Raw genomic sequence first — 15,340 nt, forward strand, 5'->3', positions numbered from 1 at the left:
GTTCCCAAGAAGGTCTCGGGTTTAGATCCTCAGTGGACCAACTTGGGTCACACTCCTGGTCCCAAACCAGTGACTGCAGTCAGGATGACATGCCCTGTCACCTGCTTCCCTTACCTAAAACCACAGGGCTCATGAGCAGTGGAGGGTGATTCCCCAAGGGACAGGTGAGGTGCTATTACAAGAAGAGATACTAGAAAACCAAACACAAGAAATGTTCATTGTATTGAATTTTTGCATTTCCTGCTGAATGCAGAAGGAAGAATTTCCCAACTATTGTGTTGCTTTACCCATGAGCATTTCCTGGATGAGAGGGCAAAGTAGGTGAAGAAAGGACCTTGAGATCCCTTAGAAAGGTTTTGCCAAGGAACCTGACAAGTGTCTTTTTTCTACTCCTCTATCCCTCTGGACAGTAATCGGTACCTTATAGAGTTCCTTGAGGTTGGAGGCGTCCTAACACTCCTAGAAGTACTTGCGCTGGAGAAGATCAGTGAGGGGGACAAGAAGGAATCCATCAAGCTACTTCAGGTTATCGCAAACTCTGGCAGGAAGTACAAGGAGCTCATTTGCGAAAGCTACGGTGGGTACTGTGTGTCTCCCTCGGGGCCTGGTGAAGCATGGCAGCGCCCAGCACTGCTACAGGAAACGTATCAGGGAACTGGTTGCACCAGGAGCACTTTATCCAGTGTCCTCAATGAGCTCCCATCCACATTTATGATTTTTCTGATTCGTCATTGGCTCAAATCTTTCTATTGTGGTTTTGGAAATACTTTTTCCATTTTAAATATATCCTTTTTCAGGCATCCATTCAACAAAGATTTATGGACTCATTGCCTAAAGTCCTTTGGGAAATGGAGTTATGACTAACTGTAGAAATAAAATCATTGCGTATGAGTGTTAGGTATGCGCTAAGGTGCTGGGAGTACAAAGGTGAAGAAAGTCCAGCCCCTGTCCCGCCCCTGTCCTCAAAGCGCTCACAGCGTGGTGAGACAGGTAAATGACCCCGCACTACCAGTACGTCTATCAAGGGCTCTGGTGAAGGCGTGTAAAGGAGACACTGTCCCCTCTGCACCCCTTTTCCAAAGCGCTTCCCTCGTTGCACTTTAATCGTGGCTCTCTGTGTGTCCCCCGTGGCCTCTGTGAGCCTCTGTGTGTAGAATGGGACGAACACCTCCCTCCCCGTAGGGTTTCTGGGATTAAATGATGTAGTATTTGTCAAGACATTTTGTAAACAGCGGAGCACTATGCATGTGTTAGTTATCACATGACAATTAAAAAATGCATGTTTTTTATTTGTGCATTTTGCAGAGCCGTTTTAAATTTTAAAACAGTGTGATAAGCTGAGCTGCCTATGCAGAAACAAAATCCTGCAGCCACATAGCCCACGGTGAACAAGACAGGGATGCGACATGAGACTAAGCTTCAATTTTGCTTTGGTTGAACGGGCTTGGCTAAATGCATCTTAATCCTATTACTTCATGTTATGTAATCTTGAATGGGGATTGTTATCCTAAATCCCTTCCAATGTAGCATTTCCTCTCCTCTTTGTTCAGGTGTACGGTCCATAGCAGAATTTTTGGCAAAGTCTAAGTCAGAAGAGACCCAGGAGGAAGTGCAGGTTCTGCTGGATTCTTTGCTCCACGGCAACCCCAAGTACCAGAATCAAGTGTACAAAGGTCTAATAGCTTTACTGCCCTCCACGTCCCCGAAAGCTCAGCAGCTATCCTTGCAGACTCTCAGGACTGCCCAGGTGAGCCCAGGCTGCGCGCTCCTGTGGTCCTGATTCACACACAGTGATCTTACAATTACCTTCCACGGCTGCACTCCACGCAGGCATGAGAAACGGAGGCCAGCCTCCCACTGCCTGTCTGCTGTTCAATCAGTGTTACCTCTAGAAGGCCAAGGCAGGGCAGAGAGTTCATGTCTCCCATCAGAGTGATTTGTCCTGTTTACTTAAGGATCAGAAAGATGTTGACAGACTTAAAAGTACTTGAGACAGGCAACAAGGATGATGAAAGGACTGTAGAAAAGATTAAAGGAGTCAGTTTGATAGGGAAAGAATCACGGTGCATTTGTAGACAGTGTGTAAGTGAAGACCAGATTTCCAGTGCTGGGGAAAACTCCCTTTTTTTTCTTGGCTTCTGCCTTTCTCTCAGATGGTGCCCTGGAATGTGAGCAAAGTCAGATTTGGGGCATGGTGACCCCACAAAGGCACCATGCCTGGTAAGGAGGGAATTAGAGACTCAAAGAATGGTTTTGAGATGAACCATCAAAAGCTCTCAAAACAGCTCTGGGATGGGCTGGAGGCAGGGGGATAACTAAGGGATCCAAGAAATGATAAGGCCTGAACTGTAGCAATGGGAATGCAGGTGGTCAGGCTGGACAGACACTTTGGAGGCAGAATGCATGGGACTTGAGGCAATGAAAGCAAAGGAGTCAAAGATGACAGCCAACTTTGAACTTAGCAGGGTGAGTTACGTGCCTCGGTAAGAGTAGGAAAAACCTATTTGATTTGGAAAGTTAGGTTTTGATTCAATAAACTTAATGAGCTTCGGTGGCTCCCAGGTACCCATCTGAGGAGCAGGCCATGCTGGTTACAGAAGATACAGGTAGGTCACTTGTTTAAAAGATACTTAATACTGCCCTGACCGGTGTGGCTCGGTTGGATGTCATCCTGCAAAGCGAAAGTTTGCCGGTTCGATTCCCAGTCAGGGCACATGCCTGTGTTGCCAGTTCAGTCCAGTCGAGGCACGTGCGAGAGGCAACCAATTGATGTTTCCCTCCCTCCCTCCATCCCTTCCCTCTCTCTAGAAGTAAATTAATAAATAGAGAGATAGATAAAAGCTACTGAATCCTGAGCCTCCCTCCCATAGAATCTGACAGCTCTCAGGCAGCCTTTAGTTATGCTTTTCCTTTTTAAGCTCCCAAAGTAATTCTGATTCCTAGCTCAACTGAGGAATCACTGCTCAGGACATGTAGTAGAGATGCCTATTGGACAGTAGAAAATAAAAGGCTGCCGCTTCAGAGAGAGACCCAAGGTGAGGATGGCAGTTTGAATTTTCATGAGCAGAGACGCGATAGCTGAAACCACGAAAGTAAAGAAGATCACCACGTAAAATGTACGAAGTAAAAAGAGAAGGAGCACTGCCACACTTAAGAGATGCACTGAGGAAAAAAGTCCAGCAAGACAGATCTGATTATCACTATTATTTCCAGTTCCCGTGATTAAGTCCCTCCTACATGCCAGGCACTGCGTTAGGGGCTCACTTACACTCTCTTTTTGTCTTCACGATAGCTGATGGAGGTAGGTGTTACTATCCCCATTTTAAAGATGATGGAACTGAGCCCTTGGGAGGTGTTCTCTTACTCATTCAAGGCCACACACTAAGGGGTATTTATTGTACTAAGTGGGAATTTAAATCCACTTTCTCTAACTGTAGAGTCCTTATTCTTTTGATATCCACTCTGCCTCTTTGAAAAAGAACGATGAAAGCCATGAAAGGAAAACAGGAAAAAAACAAGGCTGTGATAATCAAGGGGAAGGAACACTCAATGAGGAGGGTCTGCTTATATCAGTAACACGATCTGCTGGGCTTGGGCTGAATACAGAGAGATTAAGTACGGGGAGAGCTGAAAGAGGGTCCCAGCAGCAAAAGGTTGGTGGATTAGGGGACTTCCCTATGGCAGGAAAAATTAAATTGCAGCAGCCTGTCAGAGGATGAAGAAGTGAAGTGGCTTCCCCTGGGAAGCTTGGGAGTAAAGGGCAAAACAAGCAATAGCAAGAGAAGACAGAGTTGAAGGACAATTTCATTCAGTCTGAGGAGTGAGAGGGTGTTATGCTAGAGGGCAGGGACCAATGTATGGGTAAAGGTTGAAGACGTAGGAAAGAGGGGTTCCCTGACTGGGTGAGGTTCCCGAGGGAGAGAAGATTCAGGATCTTCGCACTCTCCCTGGTGTGTGCCCGCCCTCCCCCTACGCAAGGTAGCCACCTTGTCCTGCACCTCCAGCAGGTGACTAGCTAGCCTCAACTGAACGCCTCCTGAGCTGAGGGGTTCAGTGGTAACCTCAGCAGATTCTCAGTCGATTCTCGGCTGCCCATCTCTGCCCCTCTTCTCAAGGGCCAGGGCCCAGTGACTTCCCACCACCCTCACTCTCACCATTTACCAGGCTGCTTTTCATCCTTCCCAGATGGGCCAGATGTAAAGAGTGACCGCCTTGTCCTATTTGTCTTGGCAGCCGATCATCGGAAGCACACACCCCAGCATCGTGGACTGCGTGCTGAATGTGCTGCGCACGATGCACCTGGAAGTCCAGTATGAAGGTAAGGGGCGCAGCCAGGTCTGCCCCACCCCACAGAAGGTGGCAGTGAGAGCTCAGGCACCTTTGCTCTTAAAAGTTCTCTCCTGGTCGCGAAGAGCCTTGGCAAGTATCCTGCATAGCCTTGGCAGGTGGAAGATGCTCATTCAGTGTTGATAGGCAAGTTACTCAGAAAGTGACAGTCACATTCGTTACTTCGAATCAACAGTATGGTGCTTTAACAGCTGTTTAGAATCTGCCTGGTCCGGAGCTGGCTCTGGTTCCCAGTCTTATGTCATGCTTCCCCTCTCAACAGAAATCGCCGTGAGGACTGTCCTTCTAAGAAACTAAATCAGGTGATGGCAGCATTAGTAAGGTTTTAGTTCTTGAGTGCCCCTATGTGCCAGCAACTTTCCATGCATCATTTCAAATAGTTCTCAAAGTAACCACAGGAGCGCAGGGCCAAGCACATACTAGGTGTTTGAATACCCCAGTGGATGAATGGTGGGGGGAGATGTTATGTTTTTCGAGCTAAAGCACTGAAGCACAGAGATGATGCTTCCGAGGTCACCCCGCTAATCAGAGGCAAACCAGATCCGTCTGACTCCAGAGCATATGCTTTTCACATGTAGCACATGGCAGGTTTCTACAGGCTGTTACTTCCTTCCCTGTTCCTTTAGTGATTTAGAAGGGAGATTCTGTTTTCAGCAGGAAGGCTCATTCAAAGGAAGAATTTGCTGAGAAAGTGGTGTGTGAGCTGAGTCTCGGAGCATGGGGAAGGTTTAGGAAAGTAGAAGGGAGCAGAGGAGCGCACTCTGGAAAGGGCAATGGTATAAGCGAAGGCCTAGGCATTGGGAAATGCAAGGTGTATGTGGGGAATGATGGGTAGATCATTTGGTGGAGGCTTGGTCCAGGAAGACCTAGAAAGGTAGGCCAGGACCAGATTGCGGAGCACCTTGAATGCCAGATGGAGTAGTGGGCACTCTTTCCAGTAGGCGGCATGGAGCCACTGAAAAGTGAACCACGAACTGGTGAGCGGCAAGGGAAAGCACCAGCGCAGGAAGATGGCCTGGGGTGAGATGTGCTGGGTGGGCCAGAGCCACAGGGGAACTTGAGGCTGGGGGCCAGTTGGGAAGCCTTTTGGGCTGTTCATACAGCAAAATGGGAATGTATTGATCGAGCTGAATACAGAGGGCAAAACTGCCTGGGAGTGGAGAATGAGATGGCATGCGGAAGGGGCAAAGGGCAGGCCAAGGAGGCCAGGACGGAGAGGAACGATCTGGGCATCCGTACACGTTAGTACACATTGGACTGTCTGGGCCCCGGTCCAAGAAGTCTGGGAGGGGCAGCAGAGCAGGCAGGTACTGGGGTTCAGGTATTCAAGGGAGATCCTGTGGAAGATCAACAAAGGCCTGAAGGCTCACTTTCGATATTGATTATTTTTTGGAGGCAGTGTTGAAATTAAATGTCAGTCATATTTTTCCTTCGGCAGCCTTGTCAATTTTGTATTTGTTTGACCCCTGCAGGCGTGTGTGGGTATACAGACCTTTTTTTTTTTTTTTTAAGATTGTTTCTGTAGTTTTAGACAGAGGGGAAGGGAGGGAGAAAGAGAGGGAGAAAAACATCAATGTGTGGTTACCTCTCATATGCCCCCCACTGGAGACCTGGCCCATAACCCAGGCATGTGCCCTGATTGGGAGTCAAACTGGCGACCCTTTGGTTTTCAGGCTGGCACTCAGTCTGCTGAGCCACACCAGCCAGGGCCGGACCTTGTATGTCGAGAACACTATGTTGAAATGGATTACCAGCTAGAGCAGAATCTCTAGCTGGGGAGGAGTTGCCAGTGAGGGATGGAGTGGTGGAGGCACCTAAGGTCAGAAGCTTGTTGCTGGCACTGCGCCAAGGGAGTGGTGTGGTAGTGACATCATGTTGGGCAGCTTAGTAAAAACCCCGAGGAGAGTAAATTGGGTGGCAGTGAGACCTCCCTCCCCCAACCCCACTTCCACATGGCAGACTGACCGCTCCCACTCAACCATGTCTTCTCAGCTTGAGCATTTCCGCTCTAAGGTCTTCCCTAACCTCCCTTCCACCCCTGCCCAAATGTCAGTCCTCCTTCCACACGTTACCCTCCTCCCCTCCAGCACCTCCCTCCATTGGCAAAGTTATCCCCAGAGCGGTAACTGCCCTTTATGAAGACTGTGCACAGTTTCAGAGCAACTCGTGTGGTTTTTGGCCTCACGTCCCCAGCATAGTCCCTAGCACGCGTTGGGCCCTCCGTCCGTGTTTGTTGAACGAATGAGTGAGCAGCGAGTGAGCACTGCACACTCACCTTTAGTGACTACTTGCGCGTGTGCCTTTCTCTTCCAGCCCTTTGAGCGACCTCAGGGCAGGGCCTGGTTGGGCTCGTTTCTCTTCCCGGCTCAGGGCCTGGGACACAATGGGTGCTCGGTAGAAATTTGTTGAATAAATTTATGGAAAGTGGGTTAGCTTCATTGGTGAGGGGCTGATGAACCAACAACCCCTCCTGGCTTAGAACTAGATTAACCTCTTCCCACACCGGGCCCAGTTTCGGGTCCCTCCGTGTTTACTACGCGAACCACTGCGGCAGGCAGAGCGTGAAGCTTCGTCGCTGCCTCTTTGGTTTGCCATGGGCTCGTGGGAGCACGGTGAAGCTCTGTACCTCAGATTACTTCAACATGTCGGACTCATCACAGGTGCCCCAGAAATGTCTGTTGAATTATTCTTCACCACCAGGCACTGCAAAATAGTCTGCATGTAACTTGGAATGTAGAGAAGGCATATGGAATGACTGTCCCCTGGGGGAGCTATTTCACACGGGGGACGGAGTGGAGGCTGGGGGAGAGAATACCGTATTCAGCTTCTGCTCACACAATCCAAAGGCGGGGGAGGGAAGCTCTGACCGGCCTGAGACGGGCCCTCATAGTGGTGACCAGAGAGGATCAGAGAAGAATTTCTCTTCAATCGAGGACGCCAAATGGCAAGACCAAGATGAAGCTTCTCCCTCACCCCCAGGGCGGTGGCAGCAGTCAGGACAGAGAAGCCCGTGACCAAGAAGAGGAGGTGGTATAGTAGAACGGACCAGCCTTAAAAGGGCAGGGCTGGGTTTTTAAAAACAACTATGGTTAAACATCTGTGATGCGCCAAGTACTGTGCCAAGTCCTGGAGTTTTGTTTGTATTTGTTTGTATCGAGAGGAAAAATGAATGATTTGGAGGAAGGAGCGTAAGAAGGATGTGCACTCTACCTCCCATGCTGTGCCCGGGGCAGAAGTGTGGGTGACTTCCTTCCCTGAGAAGGTTATGGACGGGGAAAGCGGAATTCTCCGGCATTGTCCAGTGAAGACAGGAGATGGAGAGGCTGAGGGGCCTGGCGACTTTCCATGGCCGTGGGTGTCACCTGTGAGGAGCCAGGCGATGGCCACACCTCCATTTTTTTCTTTTTCTTTTTTTTTTTTTTGAGAACTCCAATTCTACCCACCTGCCCAACTCACATTCTCCCCTTTCCCATTACAGTGGAGAGTCCCCCTGCCAACACAGGCCACCTCTTCAGCTTCTGCGTGTTCTCTGAAGCACATTCCCTCAGGCTTCACTTCTGCAGCTCCCCACGCCCGTTCCTTCTAATGAGCCATCTTCACTGGTGTGCAAATATGCTGTGTCTCCCATCTGAATAAAGAGCCTCCTTGGTCATCTGTGGAGTAAAAGAGATTTAAAGGACATGCCCCCCAAAAAGGGTAAAATTCTGCTACAGTGTTTAAGGATGCATACCCCTCATTGAAACAAAGTTCCCCTCGAGCTAATCATTTTTTCATCTTCCTGCTCCATCTCTCAGCTGCTTCTGACCCAGCTGGTCAATAGCAACTCACTCTCTATGCTTGGCTTCTACGATGTCACTTCTAGACCTCCTCATGCCTGTTGGTTTTGCCATGTTTGCTGGTTTCTCCTATTTCTCTGCCAGACTGTTGGGTCAACACACTTCTCATCTCTTCACCAGCACCTGCTCCCTGTGATTTTGTCTGGTCCCACGGCTTTAAATGTCCTGTATATGTTATCTCTTCAGACACCAAGTCTGCATCTCCGCCCTGACCTCTCCCCTGAAATCTCCATATGGACATCCAATGGACATCTGAAGCTTATAGCCAAAACAGAACTCTTGATTTTCTCCCCAAAACCTGTTCTTCCTATTTTCAGTAAAAGGTACCACCACCAACCCAGCTGCTCAAGTAAAAGGTGTAGGACCAATACCAGAGGACCTTCTTTTCCTCACCTCCCACCCCATCCCATCCTTGCCAAGTCCATAGGCTCTATCTCTACTCACCTTCTTTGTCCCCACTGTGGTCACCCTAGGCTAAGGCACCATCCTGTTTCCTGGCTTACCTTTCTGCTTCCATTCTGGCCCCTGCGATCTATTCTCCCACAGAAGACCAGCCAGAAAGATAGTTCTAAGATATAAACTAGACCATGTCACTCTGTAGCCTTCCCTTACACCTCCACTGAAATCCAAATGCCTGCCGTGGCCAGGGAAGCATGGAAGCCTCTTCCCCAGACCTTGGATCGATGGACAACTTCTCAAACTTCACGTGTTGGCTCAGAGGTCACCTCTGAAAGGCACCTGCCTGACCATTGTCTCTAAAGCATCCTCATTCCCTCTCACCACCCACGTGGGTCTCTCTCCTTCATATCCCATCACAGCACTTACCGCCTTCGGAAATTACCTTGTTTGTCTCTTTGTTTACTTGTTTATTTTCTGCCCTCTGTTAGCAAGTCAGCCCCAGAAGAGCTGAGACGCTGTCTTGTTGGCTTACTATTGTGTCCCTAGCGCCTGAGCAGTAAAGGCAAAATTAAGTTTTTAGATATTTGTTAAATGAATGAATTGAGATGACTGAATTATATGTCACCCTAATTTGGACTGACAGTCATCGTATTGGGAATAGAATTTGAAACACCTAGTTTTGTTGGTAGAGATGGCTAAGTGGAGGCTGTGTGTTGTAAAGGGCTCTGCTTCCTGTGAGTCCTCAGGGCCAAAGGGGAGGGTTTGGAGAAGGGAGAGAAAGAGGAGGCTTCAGGAGGAAGGTAGGAGATGGCACGGCTTGCAGAGCACAGGCTGAGTGTTCCGGTTCCCTGTCACTTATGACCGACCACCCCGAATTTAGCGTCGAGAACTGTCACTGTCTCTGTCTCACTTTCTCCTGGGATGTAGGCCAGGGATTTGAACGGGGCGCAACGGAGATGGATTGTCTCTGTTCCATGAGTCTGGGGCCTCACCATCTGCTGTTGTACCCTTTCCCCTCGGATTCCAATATGGCTCCCCACAGCACTCTTCCTGATCCTGCTTTTACTTAACATTTTGGTAGACTGTTTAGCATAAATAATCTTGCATTAATCTTTTGGTCTTTTAAAAACATTACATCCGTTTCTTGGCCTCTTCCTTAGATTTTGTATCAGAGGCAAATGCCTCACTTGCCTCACCCCGGCCTTGGGTGGCAGAAGAGGGCTGGAGTCATCTGACCCAGAGCTGGGACTGTTAACTGCAGCCCTGACACGTGGTCTCCCCATGTGGCTTAAACTTCTCAGCCCGGCAGCTGGATTCCAAGAGAGGGCAGCTGAGAGTGAGATTCTAGCCAGACCAGCCTGACGGAAGCTGCGTGGCCTCTCTTGACCTAGCCTTCTGAGTCACGCAGCACCATTTCCCGACCTGCATGAAGGGAAGCACCTAGACCCTGGCATCTCAGTGGGAGGAGGGCCAAATAATTTTGTGGCCGAGTTTAAAACAGTGGGACTAGTGGAAGTGGGGGACGTGTGGTGGTAGCCCTATGTCTATCCAAGCGGGATAGGATTCTCTTTCTTCCTTTTTCTCTCCTTTCTCCATATTTTAATGCAGTTTCCTGAAATGTGTGTGTCTGGCAAAGCTGGGTTTCTTAAGTTGCATTTCCCTCACACCTGTGCCAGTGCCCCTGAAGGAGGGGTGGGCCGGGGAGCTCTGTGTCAAAGGTTCTGGGGGTGCCCTGCCCTGCCAGGCTCTTTGAAAAGAGCAGAGGAGGGAACCTGTGCCCCAGGTGATGGCTGTCTAGTCCCTACTACAAGAGATTCTGATTGCCTGTCCTTGTCTGTTCTCCACTTCGAAGGAGAAATATCAAGGGAAAGGATACTGACGTTTTCATCCACTAATTTCTGAGGGTTTGGGGTTTTTTTTTTTTCATAGAATTAAGATTTTAGAATTTCTTTCAGTGATGATCCCACTTAACCTAAGTGAGCCAAAATTTAAGGGAGGACTTCTCCAAAGTGGGCCTGCCTGGAATTCATCTCCATTTATAATTGCTTGTGAAATGAAAAATGGCTGTTTCCTCCCAGGGAGACTTGCTGTTCCAGGAATCAGTGGCACGCAGGGACTTAATCATGACGAGTTGTCTAAAGCCACAGAAGTATTCGCTCACTGTCTCCCTCCCTAGAGAAGAGAAATTTCAAAGTCATAAAGTTTTTTGGAAGGATAAATTAATGAATTCTTTTGGGGATTTGAAATATATATATATATATATATATATGATATATGCATGTAAGTATATTAGTATCTTTTACAAATAAATTGTTACCTTAGCAACATCAAAATTACTATTTGACTTCATCAGAAGCAGACCAATTATTGTAAATTAATTTGCCAAATGTATGTTTGCCAAAAATCAATTGCCAAATGACCGATTTGCTGAGTGCCCTACCCACCGAATTACCAATTTACTGAAAACATGTTTCCTTTAAATATGTGTAAAACTTCTAGCAGCTCCTATCAGTTGTATTGCTAGGGCCTAAGAGAACTGGGAGAAGCCAGAACTTCAGAGTTCTCAGGGACTTCACACTCTCTCTGCCCCTCAGTACCCCTCTCTGCCCTTTGTTGCCCCCCTCCCCATGGCCCTTGCTCTCCCTTTCTCTGTCCCACCCCACCCCCATCCCTTCTTCTCAAGGATAGGCACTCTAGACCCCACAATATGGTGACTTCCAGCCGGTTCCCTAACTAGGTCCCCCTCCCTGCTCCACCCTCTGCCGCTGCAGCCACACAGAGCTTGGGCGGAGACAAAGGAAGATGCCTTAAGATCCTGCTAGGAAGACAAAATGAAAGAAAGCCAGTATTTTCAGACTTTGCAGAAATCTACAAAAGCTGTTAAACAAGGCCATCTATATCTGTCGCCTATTGCTATATAACAAATTACCTCAAAACTTAGTAACCAAAAAAGAAAAAAAACCATTTATTATCTCACATAGTTTCTGGGGTCAGGAATCTGGGAGCAGCTTAACGGAGAGGTTCTGGCACAGCGTGTCTCACGAGGCTGCAGTGAGGTGGTCAGCGGGGGCTGCGGTCATCCGGAAGCACAACTGGGCCTACAGGACCCACTTCTGTTGCGCTCGCCCCGTGCCTGGCGTGTTAGTATAGGCTGTTGGCAGGAAGCCTCAGTTCTGCACCCGTGGGCCTCTCCACGGGGCTGTTTCAGCGTCCTCACAACATGGCAGCTGCTTCTCCCAGGGCGAGTGGTCCCAGAGAGCAGAGGAAGCCCCAGCGTCAGGTACGATCTAATCCCAGGAGTTGTGCGCTGTCACTTCTGTCGCGTCTGTTTTACTCTAGTCACTAGAAGCCAGTCACTAAGTCCAGCCCACACCCAAGAGGAGGAGAATTGGGCTCCAGCTCTTGAAGGAAAACATACTTTCCTTGAAGGGAAAAAAACTTTGTGGGGTGTATTTTAAAACCAATATACCATCTAATAAAAATTGCTGAAAAATCAACAAATGGGTGTAAGAAACAAGTTTATGGTAAAGTGGAAATGCTTGTGAATGTGGGAAAAAGGTCATTTGGAGAATAAAATGTGTCTGCTTGGCCCAGGACCTGCGAGTAACTAGACTCGCTAACACAGTGCCTGTGTTTCAGATGGTGAAGTTGGAAGTGCGGCTCACCAGCCGCAAGGACAACAGCAGAGTGAGTGGCTGAGCAAACTGCACTGCACGGACTTAGTGGAATTCTCTAGGGATGTTGGTGCAGGGAAACCGTGGCCCTAAGTGACCAAACAGGACAGACAGGGACAGGTCCTTGAGTGTGTGACATCTCTTCCCCTGCCCACCAAATACCTGGAGACTGGTGGTAGGCGAGAACATCACTGTTAATTTTCCTTAGGTTCTCGGTTTTGTGACATTACACAGATTCCGAATACTAAGAAGTATGATTTATTTAGAAATTAATTACAGATTTAGTTTACTTTTTCTTCATAAAAGCATTTTAAAAATTGAGGTGAAATTTGCAAGACATAAAATTAACCATTTTATTTTATTTTTATTTTTTAATATATTTTATTGATTATGCTATTACAGTCATCCCATTTCCCCCCCTTTAGTTCATGTCCATGGGTTGTACATGTAAGTTCTTTGGCTTCTACATTTCCTACACTATTCTTACCCTCCCCCTGTCTATTTTCTACCCACCATTTATGCTACTTATTCTCTGTACATTTTCCCCTTCTCTCCCCCTCCCACTCCCCTGTTGATAACCCTCCATGTGATCTCCATTTCTGTGGTTCTGTTCCTGTTCTAGTTGTTTGCTTAGTTTGCTTTTGTTTTTGTTTTAGGTGTGGTTGTTAATAACTGTGAGTTTGCCGTCATTTTACTGTTCATATTTTTTATCTTCTTTTTCTTAGATAAATCCCTTTAACATTTCATGTAATAAGGGCTTGGTGATGATGAACTCCTTTAACTTGACCTTATCTGAGAAGCACTTTATCTGACCTTCCACTCTAAATGAAAGCTTTGCTGGATAGAGCAATCTTGGATGTAGGCCCTTGCCTTTCATGACTTGGAATACTTCTTTCCAGCCCCTTCTTGCCTGGAAGGTCTCTTGTGAGAAATCAGCTGACAGTCTTATGGGCACTCCTTTGTAGGTAACTGTGTCCTTTTCTCTTGCTGTTTCTAAGATTCTCTCCTTATCTTTAATCTTGGGTAATATTATTATCATGTGTCTTGGTGTGTTCCTCCTTGGGTCCAGCTTCTTTGGGACTCTCTGGGCTTCCTGGACTTCCTGGAAGTCTATTTCCTTTGCCGGATTGGAGAAGTTCTCCTTCATTATTTGTTCAAATAAGTTTTCAATTTTTTGCTCTTCCTCTTCTCCTTCTGGCACCCCTATAATTCGGATGTTGGAACGTTTAAAGATGTCCTGGAGGTTCCTAAGCCTCTCCTCATTTTTCCGAATTCTTGTTTCTTCATTCTTTTCTGGTTGGATGTTTCTTTCTTCCTCTGGTCCACAGTGTTGATTTGAGTTCCAGTTTCCTTCCCATCACTATTGGTTCCCTGTACATTTTCCTTTGTTTCTCTTAGCATAGCCTTCATTATTTCATCTAATTTGTGACCAAATTCAACCAATTCTGTGAGCATCCTGATTACCAGTGTTTTGAACTGTGCATCTGATAGGTTGGCTATCTCTTTGTCACTTAGTTGTATTTTTTCTGTAGCTTTGATCTGTTCTTTTCATTTGGGCCATTTTTTTTGTCTTGGCGCACCTGTTATGTAAAGGGGCGGAGCCTTAGGTGTTCACCGGGCGGGGTAACGCTGGTCGCTGCACTGTGACGCTGTACGTGGGGGAGGGGTCTGAGAGGGAGCAATGGCGCTTGCTCCACTCTCTGCCAGTTTTCAGTCACTCCCTCCACTATCCACCATCAAAGTGGGCCCCTCTGGTGCTGCTTCCCGAGTGGGTGGGCTTGTGCACGCTCTAGGCCCCTGTGGGTCTCTCCAACGACCTCTCCTGAGAGGCTGGGAGTTTCTCCTGCTGCCACCTCAACCCCCACAGGTGTTTTCAATCAGAGGTTTGAGGCTTTATTTCCCCACGCTGGAGCCCTGGGTTGCACGGTCTGTCACCCGGTCTACCAACTACTACCTCACCGGCCAGCTGCAGCTTTGCCCACCCCGCTCCACAATCCACCACCTCGCTGGGTCCGTCAGCCGCCTTGCTGTGAGTCCTCTCTGCCCCGCTGCCCGTCTCCACCCCTCCTACTGGTCTGGATGAATGTTTCTTCCTTATCTCCTTGGTTGTTGGACTCCCATACAGTTTTATTTTCTGTCAGTTCTTGGTGATTTTTGTTTTTAAATTGTTGTTTTCCCTCTTTTGGTTGTGTGAGGAGGCACAGTGTGTCTACCTACGCCTCCATCTTGGCCGGAAGTCTAAAATTAACCATTTTAAAATGAGCAATTCAGTGCCACTTAATCTACATTTATGATATTAAGTAACCACCACCTGTAGCTCTAAAACACTTTAATGACCCCAAAAGGAAGCTCTGTGCCACCAAGCATTTGCTCCCCATCTCCGGCCCTCAGCCCCTAGAAGCTACTAATCTTCATTCTGTCTCCATGGGCTTCACAAGACTCTGACACTAAATGATGGTTCCACATAAAAATCTGCTGAATATTTTCCAAGGATATGTTATTGCCCTAAAATTATATGAGAATTCTACCACTGAACCTCTAATGCTACAGCATCCCCAAAATTATATGAGCCCTTCAGCTCCACCACTTTATTTGGCATTTGTACGTTTCATTATACAGTCTTCGAGCATTTTTTAAAAATAGAAAAAGCCCTTGGGAAAATTTTGTTTCTAATTTCCCAATTTGCCTTACTCCTCAAAACCTTGGTGTCTGCCCTTGCACCCCTGGTGTAGCAATGCTTGACCCCAGAGTCGGGCCAATTCAAAAAGTGCCAGCAAGTGGGCTGGTTGGACTCAGTGTGAGACTGGCCCAGGAGAGCAGACACACCAGGCACACACACAGCAACCATACACCACCACGGCACATACATTAGTTACTCTGTTGCCTCACTTTTTTAAACGAAGTAGTGCATAAAATATAATTTTAATGTTTCAACATTGAGCGTTGAACAGGATGTGGTGAAAGAGGTGGAAAATATACAGAAATAAGGAACAGAATGTAATTGGTCAGGAAGATGCGCCTGACACAGTTTCTTCCTTACAACAGCACAACTTGCCAAACATACACTCCTGTTCTGCTGGAAAA

At 47.6% G+C, this 15,340-nt stretch overlaps 1 protein-coding gene across 15 annotated transcripts in view; it reads left to right on the plus strand.

Annotated features, from left to right (window-relative positions):
- The window catches only part of ARMH1 (armadillo like helical domain containing 1), a 40,816-nt gene that overhangs the window by 16,852 nt on the left and 8,624 nt on the right, over positions 1 to 15,340 (plus strand). For all 15 annotated transcript variants that reach the window (XM_071220897.1, XM_071220904.1, XM_071220895.1 and 12 more), the window contains 3 exons: positions 411 to 577; positions 1,551 to 1,747; positions 4,234 to 4,318. In XM_071220897.1, coding sequence (XP_071076998.1) covers positions 411 to 577; positions 1,551 to 1,747; positions 4,234 to 4,318 — 449 coding nt within the window. The remainder of the gene's footprint in view (positions 1 to 410; positions 578 to 1,550; positions 1,748 to 4,233; positions 4,319 to 15,340) is intronic.

The sequence above is a fragment of the Desmodus rotundus genome, chromosome 3, assembly GCF_022682495.2.
Source record: "Desmodus rotundus isolate HL8 chromosome 3, HLdesRot8A.1, whole genome shotgun sequence".
NCBI lineage: Eukaryota > Metazoa > Chordata > Mammalia > Chiroptera > Phyllostomidae > Desmodus > Desmodus rotundus.